The following is a 15,173-nucleotide window of genomic DNA, read 5'->3' on the forward strand; positions in this document are numbered from 1 at the left end:
TTACACTCTGAAATTTTAAGCTAGTGAGTAAATGACATCATTTTCTCTAGATCCAACCCTCTGAGGTCCAATCGGCCAGTTTTGAACATGAGTAATGGCGGACCATGAAATCCAAAACTTACACTCAAAATAAACAGCCTTTGGATAAAACTCAAAGCTCAAAATTTTGCCAGTTAGGTGTTAAGCGAACACGCTTTCAAAATCAGAAGAAAAAAAGGAAATGATTTTTTGATCATAGTACCACTTTAAACTGAAGCCTACTGTTCCAGCTTGAGGATCCAAAAAAGATGACCACTAATTACGTTCAATCAAAGGAGAACGTGTCCTAATTTTGCCAAAATGAATTGAGATTTTTCTCTGTAAGGGACACCAAAATAGCGGCCCTGAAGATTACACTTAGTTTCCTAGCTTAGAAACTTCGGAAATACAGGCTAAGCGACTGTCGAGATAGAGCAGAGGTAATTCAGTGAAAAGAGATGTAACAAACTAAGCATTGTAAATGTCAAAAATGGAAGAAACACACAGATAGCCACACAATCAAGTGTGATGATTCCTTGGATGGCTTTTTTCACCCTATAGGCTTGTGCAATGTTCGTCTTATTTATTATACATTGCACTCGAAATCATGTTATTACCTATACTAATAATTGAATGGTCTACACACCTGAAGAACATGAATCAATAATAAAAAGATTGCACTTTTAAAATCCTTGCTGTAATACTACAACAAATCATGTACATTGAGAAATAAAAAAAGGATATTTTAAAGGTTCCATCAATGAGTATGTCGTCTCTAGATGAAGCTTCAACATCCAGTTTCCATCTCTCTCGTAACACTTCGACAATTAGAGCTAGGTTTTCTTTTCTATTGTACAACTTTCGTGGTGTAAAGAATGAAAAGTTGACATTGCCTAAATCCTGCAAATTTGAGAAGTAAAACAATGTTATTGCTAAAAGAAGCTACAGTATGTCACCACAGGGAAACAAAGAAACAAAACAAATACATGTCATAAAAAAGGTTGCTGTTATTCATTGTGGTGAGGTACAACAATAATAAAGTATTCTCGTTTGTCTCACAATGTGGTCACTTGTGACGTAGATCGCGACATTTCGACTGCATACTGCATACGCGTAACCAGTCGACCTCATCACCTGATGAAGACTAGCAGTATGCAGTTGAAACGTCGTGATCTACATCACAAGTGACCACATCGTGAGACAAACAAGAATACTTTATTGTTAAAACAAATATATTAACCACTTGACGCCCAAACCAGCCAGATGTATTAATTACTCTGTCTAACGCCAGACAATTTTACTGGTCAATGGGGAACTACTGAACTGTCCCCCATTGACAAGTAAAATCCTCTGGCGTTAGAAAGAGTATTACAATCTATCAAGCCTCACTCTCAGAGATCAATGGGTTAAAACAATCAAGTCCTCTGACTTCAACATCTGCTGGTCTCAGGCTCCTGGGTAGTCCCTGGCAGGGGAGGATCAAGGATTTTTCTTAGGAGAGGGGGCACCACTAAAGAATGATGTAGCTGACTGGTGAGGGTTTTTTTTTTTTTTTTTGCAGGATACCAGTTGTAATAGAAAGCTGCAGGTCATCTAAGGAGGGGAGGGTGCACACCCCCTGCACCCTCCCACTACACTGTAGATCTGCACCTGCCTGGTTTAAGATATTCTCACCTAAAGCACCCTCAATCAGCGAGTGAAATCATCTGGCATCAGCCAGAGTAAAATCTATTAGTCTCACTCTCGGGTTGGGAAAGGTTAAAGGGTTTGAATGGACCTGGATATAACTTGCTAAATATCAATACAGCAAGGCTGAGGTTTGAGATGTTCTTGTCAAGACCAAACATTGGAGGTACATGTAAATAAGTTGTTTATGTTATGGATTTATTTAGTTATGGAAATCAAGTGGATGTGATCACATTCACTAATGCAAGCAGTTATGACAATTTGTTCATCATTTGAAACTACTGCTTAGGTCTGGTGGACCAACACACAGTCTACAATGTACATGTATATCAAAAAATAAATTACCGGTATATGTATTTTTCAGTCAAAATAAATGAATGCCATTAAATTTTGGCAAAGTAATTTTTTTTGATATTCTCAAGAACAAATGGCCAAACAAATGTGAATGAACACAGAGAAGAGACACTTTGCTGTGGGAATTAATTTGCATGAGTCATAATTGGTATACAGGCATTATGGTAGAATAATGCCAGCTGGCACTTAGCCAATAAGAGCACTCATTATATCTGCAACAAGCACTGGTCAACCATAGAGTAAATATCTATAATGGGTTCCTGGTTTCCTCTTGAGCTCATACATACATGGTAAACTGTTCCACCTCCACTCTTTCTCCTTGCCAAGAGCACATTGCTTTCTTGTACACGTTTCACACAACATTCAGCCCATGGATTCTAAAGAAAGGACACAATGATTATGGATTGTAAGAGAGCTTGTTTGAAAGACTCAGGAACCCTACGAGACCATAGACATGGTTTAGAGGTGTTTGGTTTGTGTCGTAAATGATCTACAGGTTAATCCAGGGTAGTCAAAGGAAACCAGCTGCAAGCAAAAATTGCTACCCAACCTTACATGTAACTAGAACCCTTACTACACAGCAATAGATCAAGTTCTTAGCTTTAAAGAGTAGCTCTCTAATGTTAATGCAAAGTATCATGAATCTCATGAATCACATAGCCACTTTGGACATAAAATATGTTGGTAACCGTAATATTATTATTTAAACCAGCTGTGGATGATTACCGTAGGGCCAACAGGATTGCTGCCAGGATTCCATTATGATGCCATCAAAGCCTCTTAACGGCCTGCTGTTGAGGGGTTTTGATAGCATCCAGTGACTAGTGGTGTACAAGTATTTCGGCTCAACTGGTCTGTCAGCCCCTTTTCACTTTACCTGCTGCCCATTGGGATCACTGTGGCAGGAGCTCAAAAATAATATTATTATTGAAACCCACAAATATAACAATCTGCTGCAAGATACACTGTAGCTGGTATTTACTTGTGATTGCATTTCAACCGTCAACAAAGGTATTACCTGATGTCGTCCTATCACAATCTGAAAATAGAAAAAGAACAAACTATAGCAGAGACATACAAGTGTCAAACCAAAATTAGTTCAGATTAGTTTGCAGGTACAGTAAACACCCCCATATAAGAACCTAGATTTTTCCAATTTAGGCTATGAGCCAGCAAATTGGGTTCTTATAAAAATGCTACTTACAGTTACTTTAGTTTTAGTCTAGTTTCTTAAATTGATTCTTATTTCCACAAAAATATATAGATCTACTCTATGATATGGTATGACTGATTTCATCTGATGAGGACATCTGCTGATACCCCGTACGAACAGCGCAACGCTCTTGCAGCGCTGCGCAACTTCATATTTTAGGTTGCACAGTGCTTATGCGTCCTTTATGCGACGTTCATGTGTTCACCAAGCTTCAGAAGCAGAATATCGAGCGCTGCAGAAAGGTTGCACTGCCTAACAACGAAAAAGCAATGGTAAAGCCGCGGTGTATATCGTTGCTTAAAAGCTGCGACTGAAAAATACTTTCGAGGAAAAGTTTGGAATGTTTAAGAGCGACAAACCAATGCTCACGCAGCGCTGTACATCGTTGCTCAAATGCTTCGACTAAAAGATCAATCGTATGTAAAAGTTTGCAGTGTTTAGCAACGTCAAAGCAACACTTAATAAGCAGCTTTGTGCATCTTAATTTGCCTTAACGTCAGGGCCATACATGTAACTGAAAGATATCTATAATCAACGGCTGTATACGTACGTAAGGTATATCCAGTCTTGAAGGTTATAAAACTTCGACAACTCAAGTCACAAATACATTCCTACATTCTCATTAAAATGTTGTATTCTGTAGAAAATTGTGATTTCAAACCTCGTACTATATGGCCGGAGCTTATATATAAGCCCAACATGTTGATCGATACGGGTTTCAACAAAACACTGACCCCCGGTTAACTGACCCCCTTACTGACCCCCCTACTGACCCCCTATAAAATCAATGGGAAAATGAATACTGCTTACTTAAGCCTCAAAAACCCTTTTTAAACAGCATTGTTCAGCAATATTTAAGTCTAAGCACCCATTTTAAAAAGGTTAGCTTACATGAAGTAATCGGCCATCACAACAATAACCGAAAACTAACCTTTTTAAAATGGGTGCTTAGACTTAAATATTGCTGAACAATGCTGTTTAAAAAGGGTTTTTGAGGCTTAAGTAAGCAGTATTCATTTTCCCATTGATTTTATAGGGGGTCAGTAGGGGGGTCAGTAAGGGGGTCAGTTGACCGGGGGTCAGTGTTTTGTCAAAACCCGATCGATACAAAAAGGTTTCAATGTCAAGGGAAATCGACGCCAGCAATGCACACCACGATTATTTCGCATTTTCGGTCCGAATGGAGCGATAGTTTTAGTGACCCCCTTCAGCGACCCGCGATAGGACTTACAGGCCTTCTGATATTACGCGATGGTGCGATTTCGCACAATCGACCTCAAATCGCATCCGATCGCACAATTCACGAAAAATCGCATAATTCACAAAAGGACGCACAAAATTCATAAAATGAAACATAAATCAACACGTTTCTTAGAAATTCCTGCATAAATACGCCATTTTTAAGATGATTTATCTTGGAAAAAGGCTAAAAACCCTGTCACCTTCGATTTCGTAAACATTCGAAGTTCAAGGCTTTATTTTTCATGTCGGGGACCTGGTACGAGTCTCCTTCTATTGGTGCAACACAAACACGCCCTTACATACACACCACTGAAATGAGTTGCCTTCTCTTAGAAAAGAGGTTTGTGAAAAATAAGCGAAGTTGTAAGTTTTTCGGCAAAATGTAGTTTCTTTCGTTGAAAACTGATAAAAACTTACTCATGGATAAGTTTGTTGTGAAAACGCTCGCTTTTTCTTCGACGAAGAAGGAAGTTCCCATCTTCCGCCCAATCTGACAGCTCACGATCGAGCAAGAAAGTACCTCACAGGTACGCTCCACGTGGACGGTGGACTGATGTTTTTCTCGTCGTGCAATATTAGCGCCTTTTATACGAGAGAAAATAAGCCGCGGCTTACTTTGGCCACGGTGTACAAAATACGCAAAAGGAACTATTTATACGAATATATATTCCCATTCGAGTGTTCTGTAAGTCGCGGCCAGAGAAAGCCGCGGCTTATTTTCTCTCGTATAAATGGGGGTATGGCCCTATTGTGATTGACCATCTTCGTAAGTTCGTGGTTGACAAGCACCTTGATCATTCATTTGGCATGTTAGCTGTGTCCTTTCAACTTTTAACGTGGTGCACCGGTGGGTAATCTCCAATCAGGTGAGACCTTGTAGGAGCTGCGAGGCTACCGGCACCGGTAGTGCAGAAGACCTCATTTTTTTTATTTATCCCAACTAATGTCGATCGAGATACATAATTACTGTTCCTTTGTGTTCAAAATGTCTTTAGAGCAGAAAAAAAGTGTTTTTCTTAACCTGAAACCTTATAAAACAAGCTTAAAATTGCTGAGAAAAAAATCGCATAATTTACATTATTTATCGCATAATTGGCCTTTCTAATCGCACAATCTGCCCTGAAAAAATCGCATAATTTGCATTTTTTAATCGCACCCTATCAGAAGGCCTGGACTTACGATTGGTCACCATTGTGCCCATTGACCAATCGCGGGTCGCTAAGCGATCTTCCAACGGTTTGGATAAAGAGAGTTGTGAACAAAGCATCATTTGATGGCTCTCGAAGCAAATGTTTGCAGAGTTTGGCGGCCCTTAAATCCTTCTCAGTGTACAAGAGGCTCAAATAAAGAAGACGAATGGGTAGCGGATGAATCGTCCGTCATCTACGTGGAATTTCGAGGCAATCGAAGCCTTGGGAACGAATTTATGGCCTTTTTCCTTGAATGATTCCGTTCGGCAACTTTGTCTCGGTGCCCAACCTTGGGAAAGAAGAGGAAGCAAAAACCACCTAAATCGCTCTAAATCGACCCAGAAACCGTACCAGAATCAAATAAATATAAGACTGAAGCAAGGTAACGTGTTTTTTTTAATTTTAAATCGTCAGTATAGTTTTCAGAACTTTGAGGAAAACCGTTTTACCAATAAAAATCCTTATATTTCTACTCTCGCATAATATAGCACTGTACGGATACTCATATATCAAGCTTGGGCTACCTATAGAGACACATGAAATGATCAGAGAACTGCAATGTATTAAATCAGATAGCTGTGTGAACAATATCATCTTTCGTTGACGGCTTTAAGCTGGCATCATGATCAGTTAATGACCCCGTTAATGTAACAACGCAGCAGTGAAGAAGCTCTTTGGGTAGAATATTTTTGTACATTATACAGCTCGTTATAGCTTGCCTGTAACTCCTCCGCTATGCAAAATAAATTTAATTGATACTCTTGATACTTTTGCTTGTACCCATTTTTCGATTGATCGGCTTGTTGTTGGTGGCCATTAAATTAAAAGGCTTCTCAAGGTACCTTTTCTTAGACCTCTCGCATCACGCGACATCCTACCTGCAGCGTTAAAGCAACGCGAAGCTATTAAAGCAGCTCTCTTGCAACACATCTGCAACGAAAGGCTAGGGTCGCTAATGCATCACCGATGCAGCGACCATTCAGAAGTCCTGCAGTGGTTAGCAAACAGTCTCCTCGAGCAGCGTTGGTGAGTCGCAAAAGCAGCGCTGCTAAACGGTTGTTTGTTTCAAGTGCAGCACGTCCTGCTGCAGCGCTTAAGTGACTTTGAGATCTCTTTGAGATGTCTTACGCGCAGTCATTTTTCGAAACTCCTGCAGTGCTATCGATGCAGCCATCATGCAACCTTTCTGCAGATATAAGGGCAACGCTAGTCAGTCGCTAAAGCAGCGCTGCGTAAAGGTCGTACGTTTAGTACGGGACCTCTATATTTCATTACCATGAAAAATAAATTTTGCACAAGATCTGAGCAGTTTAACCCTTTCCTGCCATAAATGCCATTGACACTTAAGGATTTTACTCTGTCTAACGCCAGACAATTTACTCGTCAATGGGGAAGCCCTCGGCTGTCAAAGGGTTACAGTGCAATTTGATCCAGTCGCCTGAAATTTCAAGGTCATTTTCTAAAATACATATAGGAACCCGTTTAATTTTTAGGCTAACCTGGTTCTTCTGTAAGGATGGTCTAAAATGAAATTTATAGCCTAACAGGTTCTTGAATTCTAGGTTCTTACATGCGAGTGTTTGCTGTAGTCATGGACTCAACTCCTAGCCCAGTAATGACAATACACTTAACTTGCCAGTAATTCCTCACATGCTGGTAGCTGGTTTGAGTAATGAACCTGACTGTTGTCATTGTCAAAATGAATTTTATAAAATGCTCAGGATAGTACGCATACTGTCACTGGTCAATAACTGTGTTTAGATGAGAGTATGTAAACATGGCTGTGACATCACTCGAATTTTGATTGGTGCACTCATGTTTATTTCGTTAAATTTGATAAGGATGACAAAGAAGTAATTGGAACGTTATCTGACATTGTGAGATGCAAGTTTTGATTGGTTGGTAGGAAACATGAGCATGTATCAAGAAAATCTGTTTCAATCAAGAAGCCTCATCTAAACACTCTTAAAGACAGGCAGTTGGGAGAATTCCCAACAGTTATGCGCTGTCTCAAATTCTACCAACTTCCCCCATCCCCGTGTTTAGATGAGGCTATGTAAACACAGAAAAAGTCCTCTACTGCTTCATTAATGTAAATTAGGTTTCAAAGAATCTGTCTTTAATTACTCCAATTCACAGAAAAAAGTACCTGACATCTCTGAGTAAAGTAGCCAACAATTTTCTTTGGCTGTTGGTACTAATAATGAAACCACCGCTAGCCCATAATCATGTGCACATACTCCTGCAGCTAGGTCACATACTCTCCACACATCACACGATAGACCAGATAAAGGCAATAGGGAATATAACGCTTCTCTTTGCAACAAATTAGTGTGTGGTTTAAATTCAATCTGAACCCAAGTACATGTATTTTCCGCTGATTTTGAGTGAACATAACGATCTAATCATTGCCATCACTCTAAGCTAAATAATAAATTATATAATCTAGTCGCCAATTCTAAACTCAGTATTTCCTTTTCCTCGTTTTTCATTTGACAGTCAGAGAAAAGCCCGAGTTCATGAAGATATAATGCATCTAGTATTATATGAAATGTTTTTCGTTGAGATGACAATAAAGGCCAGGCTGTAGCGGTCGGCTTGGAATTGCTACCAATGCTGTGTAAGAAATTCTTAATTGACATCAACCCAATGTATGTTTATTAACTTGCAATGTTGTATCAACATCTTAATTTGAAACCAGAGTAGTGCACACTTTTCATCTTCAGAAAATTCTGGTTTACAAACACCAAGTAAACTTGGAAAGACTTACTGTTGGTTCATTCCTCCACAAGAAGAGAATTCTTTTATTTGTTAAGTCAGCATTTAGATAAAGCCTACAACATAACAAAGGCAAAATTAAAAAGCTTCAAGGTTAGTTATGTCAGCTTTTCGCAAAAACTGAAAAAGAGCAGGGCTGGCACAGTAACTAACCCCACTCGCCTTCCAACAATGTGGCCAAGATTAATTCCCTGAGTCTAGGCCAAATGTGTGTTGAGTTTGTTGCTTCTCTACTCTGCCCTGAGAGGAGTTTCTCTTGGTACTCCAGTATTCCTCTCTCACCCAAAAAGCAACATTTCGCTTGATATGTTTTGATTCACAGTTCACAAGTTAGCAGAGCAGTCCTGCTTGTTACTTTCAATACAGATATTATTCCTATTATTATTATTATTATAATTATTGACACTTTTTGATATCCTGGTTTTACATGATCAATAGCATAACAAGACTAGTCCTAGGCTATGCAATATAATTTACAAATATGAATGTTCGGTTAGATTATTCCTTTCAACGTTCTGCTCAGTTCCTTCTATCTCTCATAGGTATAAAAGTTCTTAACTACTTCAATGTTTTGTGATATGATCCACTTCTGGCTTTTCATTATTAGATATTGCGTCTCTTCTTCGTTCTTTCGTGTTAAATGCTCATTGAGATCGTTCTTCAGGCTTTGGTGGTATTCTGCTAGGAAATCGAAAACTATATTTACTTGGTTGACCTTGTAATCAGGGTATTGATGTTAATACCCGGCCTTAGTTTTATTTGTATTTTATTCTGTATTTGTCTTGCTTGGTCTTCCACCTATCTGATATCAAGCCTATACCGCAAACCGTTCCTTCAATGAGTAGCCATGTCTTCTTCTCCTTGTCCATATTATTATTATGATAGTTTACATTGCTATTAATTGCTTCTTTTAATCTCCTTGAACCGGGGCCAATCTTTGGTCCTGAGGTACCAGGGAACTTTTTTATTTGATGGACAGAAACCTGCTCAGTATGTGCGCCGTTCCTAGGAGGACGATCTTTTGCAGCTCATTAATGTTGCTGGTTCCAGGGATCTTTCCTAAGTTCTGGTCCATTCCCTCTCTAATAAGTCCCAGCACACCGTCCAACAATAACCGGCACAGTCTCTGTTCTCATTCCCCACATCCCTGCGATTTCGATCTCAAGTTCGTTGTACTTTGAAAGCTTTTCAATGACTTTCGTTGAGGTGTTTCTGTCGGCCGGTACTGATACATCTATAAGTTTGCAACATCGGTCAGCATGGTCTTTGATCACTATATCAGGCTTATTCGCTGACAGTTCCCTATCACTATTATTATTATTATTATTATTATTATTATTATTATCATCATTATTATTATTATTATTATTATTATTATTACTATTGTTATTATTATCATCATCGTCATCATCATCATCATCATCATCTTCATCAGTAGTAATAAAAAAATATATGTATAAATTGTAGATCCAAAGTTAGAGTGTGTAGCAAGTTGGACAGGTTGGTTGGGCATGTGGCAAGTGGTTGAACTGGTTTGGTGCCGAGGGGGAATCGGAGGAGGCATGTTCGGATGAGGTTGAGGATGTACTGTGAGCTTTGTTGCAAGTATAGTGTGAAGTGTGCTGATGTGCGTGGTATAAGGAGGTTCCGGATAATGTGAGGGTGTCAGAGGACAACACAGAGGATGGAACATCCACACATAAACTGTGGTGTATCAAGCAGCTCAGGGGTGGATGTTTGTCCACTTCTTGGTGCCTTGGGATAGGAACATGTCGATCAAAGAATATGCGAAAATCATCATACTCTCTTCTAGCAGAGGAAATCAGAAAGATGTATCCAGTGTCGACAAAGATTGTGCCGTTGGTGGTTGGTTTTTGTGGGTGTGGTGTCTGGTCAGTTGGAGGGTTTTTCGAAAGATCTTGGGACTCCCAGATGTGTTTGGAGGAATTCAGGCCTCTACAGTCGTGGGGACCACTCTGATCCTCTAGCAGAGGCCTGCAGAGTTTTAATACCATTTGCTTGCTGGTTGTACTAATCACAAAGTCAAGAATATTATTATCTTAGATACAATACAAACTTACATTACGTATTATCTCAGATAAAATACAAAAATATTATTATTTATGTTACCATTACCAACCCATTGACATCCAAAAAGGCCGAAACTGGCCAGACTGGACAGACAGTATTTTACTCTGTCTAATGCCAGACGATTTTACTCGTCAATGGGGAACCCCTGGGAGTCGATGGGTTAATCACTCACTGAAAAACTATGTCCCCATTAACCCAATGACATCCAAACCCGCCGAAACCGGCCAGACTAAATATTTTACTCTGTCTAACGCCAGACGATTTTACTTGTCAATGGGGAACCCCTGGGAGTGGATGGGTTAAAACCCAATGACATCCAAACAGGCCGAAACCGGCCAGACTTAGTATTTTACTCTGTCTGACGCCAGAGTATTTTACTCTGTCTAACGCCAGACGATTTTACTCGTCAATGGGGAACCCCGGGAAGTCGATGGGTTAACATTAATTTTATATTGTCACAAGAACATAACGTCACCTTGAAGCGTGTTACATGGAACTCTTTTCCTTTGAACAAAGCTGGGGATTTTTGGACACCAATTTTATGCCTAAATACAGACAAAAATAAGATTGAAGCTGCATGCGCAGGAAAATGCACAAGCTATGTTACATCCAAATACGACAATTTTCAAACTCAAAAACCCCAGCTCTGAACCAGAGTTAAACACTTCAAGGTCACGAGCTTCTGATAATGTTTACAACGTTTGGTTTTAAAAATTATCGTTATGATAATTATACTGGTCACTGGAAATCTACATACCAATCTTCAAAAGCCAAGTTTTCAAAGGGATTGTGAGATAAAGATCTATACACAGAGACCTGACAAAATCAAAATAGCACACTGAATTACAAATTTTGTAATCATTTAATGATTCATAAAATGCAATGCAGAGTTGTATTTAAAATCCTGGATGCCTGCGTGAGATGTGAGTGGTAAAGCTGCGGAATAAAAACGTTAGTAATCCACTGACAAAAGAAATCAATACCAAGGAAGACAACCAATAGACAACTTTAAAGTTTACAGTGTCAATAACACTTAGCACTGCCATAGTGTAATTAATTTTGACTTCAATGATGCTAAAGGGCATGGAGCAGTTAAAACACAACAAAACTCTGTTCATCATTGCCACATTAACTAGTCCCATCATCTTGTCTGACATTAAAGGTGTCTTTTTTTAACCTTCGACTTCCCCATCCACAGACAGCCCAAACTCACGATATTTGAATGGACCAGGTTATACTTGCTCAATTTTGATTGGCCAATTAAACACTGAACCTTTGAACAGGTCTAACTTAATTGACATGTTAGCTCAGAGGTCTAGAACAGGGACAAGCAATCCAGAGGTTTACAGTGGATTGGAGTTCAAGGCAAACTGCTAGTGACACATAAAATGTCAGAAAAAGCAGAGCGGGATCTGCAATAGAAAGAAAGGACAATGGAATAGAAAAGGGAAGAGCTGGGACAAAAAGGAGCAAACGCAGTGTGAGCAATGTGGGCAAAGAAGAAAGAGAGAGAGGGACAGAGAAATGAGACCCATTTTTCTTCACCCCATAAGTACAAGTTAGCCACGTATATATCCAATACCCTCGGGTATATAGTGTTTTCACAACAGGTCACAACAGCCATGTGGGTGTTCTTAAACAATGGAATGGCCGCCATGTTGTTGTACCCAACTAATCCTCCGAGAATTGACTTCTATTATCATGCAAACGTTTTCTTTTGTTTCAGTGGAAAAACAAGGTTACTGATCATGTGAGTGAAAACACTCAATACGTATTAGCCAGTACCAAAAATACCATAATAGTCTTTGTTTGTCCCTCCAAAACTTTGCATAAGCATTGCTTTTGTTTTCTCTTGGGACTTACAATGCTCTCAAGAGAAACTGGAAAAAATGTTTATGAAAAATTTTGGAGGGACAAACAAAGACTATTATGGTATTTTTGATACTGGCTAATTGTTCTACAAAACAATAGTACGAATGCATAATTAATTTATACTGCATACATAATTACAACCTTACAATTTATCGCAAAATGCAGTGTCAGTCACTTTACTCACTCTCGATCTTACGAAACCTGTAGCTTTTGCTTTTCACTCGCAATTCAACATGACTACCATTAATGATTATACGTAAGCTTACAATCGGGTGATTATCATATTGACATATCCAGCCTACACTGACCTCACCTTTCCAATGGGAAAACGAACAGCATCTTAAACCAATGACTTTCTTCAAAGTTGTCTTACGAGAAAGCCAACGCATATTTCGGTAAATAACGCGGGCAGGCGAAGCACCAAACTCACTTTTTTCGGCAAAGCTTTCATGTTATAATAGCTTTTTGGCCGCCATTTTACAACGAACATTACATTGCGCATGCGGTAACTCACAGACCGCTACCACGTTCAACAAGACGCTTAGTGACGTTTAGCTGGGATGCTGTTATTGATTGCAATTGTTCGTTAGTTATTACTAACGGAGTGCATAAGAAGCTTTGGTGTCATGAGAATCTGAGCATTTCCTTTGCGGCATGTCGTTTGTGAAATTGGGTTGCCAGAGCCGAAAAAATTAGGCGGAAAGTAATGAAAAAAATCACCAATACTATTGATCTCCGCTTCCTTTCAAATGACTTTTTTTTTCAAACCGCTTCACGCACCGTTGAGCTCGTTCTGCGGTTTGGAAAATGCTGATCACGTGATAAGAAATTCTTTCTCTCGGGTGGCAAAAGATCAACTGACGCCAAGCGAAATTTAAACCGTTGCCTAACCAAGAATTCAAGAAAATGAGGTGTACTTTTTTTGTTTTTAGGTCTCGCAATTTTATCATTGGGTCACCTTGAAGCTGTTTCTTAAAGGGGCAGTGTTATGCGATGGCATGCGCAGTATTTTTCACACGGAGATTTTAACAGACGTTAATTTTTTTGTGTAGACTAAATACGGCTTAAGGTAATTCCTTTGAAATTCTTCTCCTATCAAACTTTTTTGGAAACTTGGCATAATTAACATTCATGATATGAACATTAAAAAAATGCAATAAAAAAATGGGGTCACCGTGCTTGTTTACGCGTCAGCAGGCTCTTAAAATGGGGTATTTTTACTGTTTGCGCGTTAAAAATCCGAATCACCTTCATACAGAATTAAGTCTTCGTTACTTGAAAGATACAAAATTTTATTTTGAAAATAAAGCTTCTTTTATTCACATAGGCAGTATTGCTTCATCTACGCCGTTTTTGATTGCTTGGTTGTGGAGATAGTGCACTCTTTTGGACAATTCCGTGGTTAGCTTGAAGTCCTCGCCTTGGCCAAAATTCACCCAGTACGGAACTGTTTTTAAAAAAAAATCATGTTCTACTATCAAACTTTTTTACTTCGTCAAATAGGTTCTTTATTAGATTGTTCTTAGCAAATACCTGGGAAAAATTTCGGGGGTCACCGTGCTCGTTTGAGAGAAAAAGAGCATTTATTTCGCTATCGCGCTTAGTTTGAGGGAAATCTCTTACGTTTTGTACGCGCACGTGCTCATGAGCGCGCGCTAATGACGCAAAAATCGTGCGCGGTAGGGATGCGCAATGCAATACCAAGGAATTACCTTAAGAAAAGCACTAAAATGCATATTTATAAAATTATCAATGATTTGGAGTCCAAGAAATAAAATCGAACACGAATATGATGCCAAGTGTGTTTTCTGCGTGACAGCTGAATTCAGTGAAGTGTGACCGGGAACACTGTCGGTGGTTGAAAGCACGCACACAAATATTTTTTTCTCGGCGATAAACCAGTCATATTACCAAGATTAACATGCCATTTCAAAGCTGAAAGAGAGTGCATTTACTTCCAAGAGACGACTTTGAAGTCGAAAGACGATAAGCAGCGAAAAAAGACAGCCGTGTTTTACTCACCGCTTGCGGTTTTATAATTCGTGCAACAAATAAACACAACCAGTGCATCCAGTTCCTCTCATCAAAATGCAGCTTTTTCTTCAAAATATTCAAATAGACATTTTAGAGCGAAGATAGTAAATGTGTTATCAACAAACGATGATGTGGTGGTCTCTGACATTTAAGCGACTCGCTAGAAATGAATATGAAGATGGACTTGGATCCTTGGTAATAGTGAAACAGCTTGCTTCGATTACACAATACGTCGAATTTCTCATAAATTTACGTCTTAAAAAGTTTCTCTTCATTGTAGACGCTGTATTGGTATTTTGAATGCTCTTCTTTTGCTTTCTTGAGGAGACTGAATCACTATTTGTCCGCTTCCAGCTCGATGGCCGCCACACCTCGACGTGGTAACACACGATCAACACCCTTTCCAAACACCAAAATCAAAGAAAAAAGGAGCAAAGAGCAACAACGAAAACATAGTGAATTTGTTTCTAAATGCCACAGGATATTTGGTTCACTAAAGTGACCACGGATGGCTTTGATTGTGTAAAGCAAGGCTGTTGCCTAACAGGAGCCCGGTAGCCTGGGGCTCCCAAAGAATAGCTCTGGGCTCCTTAATTTTTCACACAACACCTTTCACTTCATATGTTGGGCTCCTAAGTTCTCAGAGTTTAGCTCTGAGGGCCCCTTTAAAATTTTCTTAGGCAGCAGCCTTGTAA

General features: G+C 39.3%; 1 protein-coding gene across 5 annotated transcripts in view; it reads right to left on the minus strand.

Moving 5' to 3' along the window:
• LOC138014642 (lipoyl amidotransferase LIPT1, mitochondrial-like) overlaps positions 1–12,956 on the minus strand; it is a 22,263-nt gene extending 9,307 nt beyond the window's left edge. For 2 of the 5 annotated variants that reach the window (XM_068861769.1, XM_068861768.1), the window contains exons 1-6: positions 12,753–12,937; positions 11,330–11,388; positions 8,474–8,537; positions 3,077–3,097; positions 2,346–2,435; positions 761–918 (exon numbers count right to left, since the gene is read on the minus strand). In XM_068861769.1, coding sequence (XP_068717870.1) covers positions 761–918; positions 2,346–2,435; positions 3,077–3,097; positions 8,474–8,537; positions 11,330–11,388; positions 12,753–12,833 — 473 coding nt within the window. In that variant the 5' untranslated portion in view covers positions 12,834–12,937. Of the gene's footprint in view, positions 1–760; positions 919–2,345; positions 2,436–3,076; positions 3,098–8,473; positions 8,538–11,329; positions 11,389–12,752 lie in introns of all 5 variants that reach the window. The other 3 variants (XM_068861770.1, XM_068861771.1, XM_068861772.1) reach the window with 3 other exon arrangements.
• Between the last annotated feature and the right edge of the window lie 2,217 nt (positions 12,957–15,173).

Source organism: Montipora capricornis, chromosome 8 (genome assembly GCF_036669925.1).
Source record: "Montipora capricornis isolate CH-2021 chromosome 8, ASM3666992v2, whole genome shotgun sequence".
NCBI lineage: Eukaryota > Metazoa > Cnidaria > Anthozoa > Scleractinia > Acroporidae > Montipora > Montipora capricornis.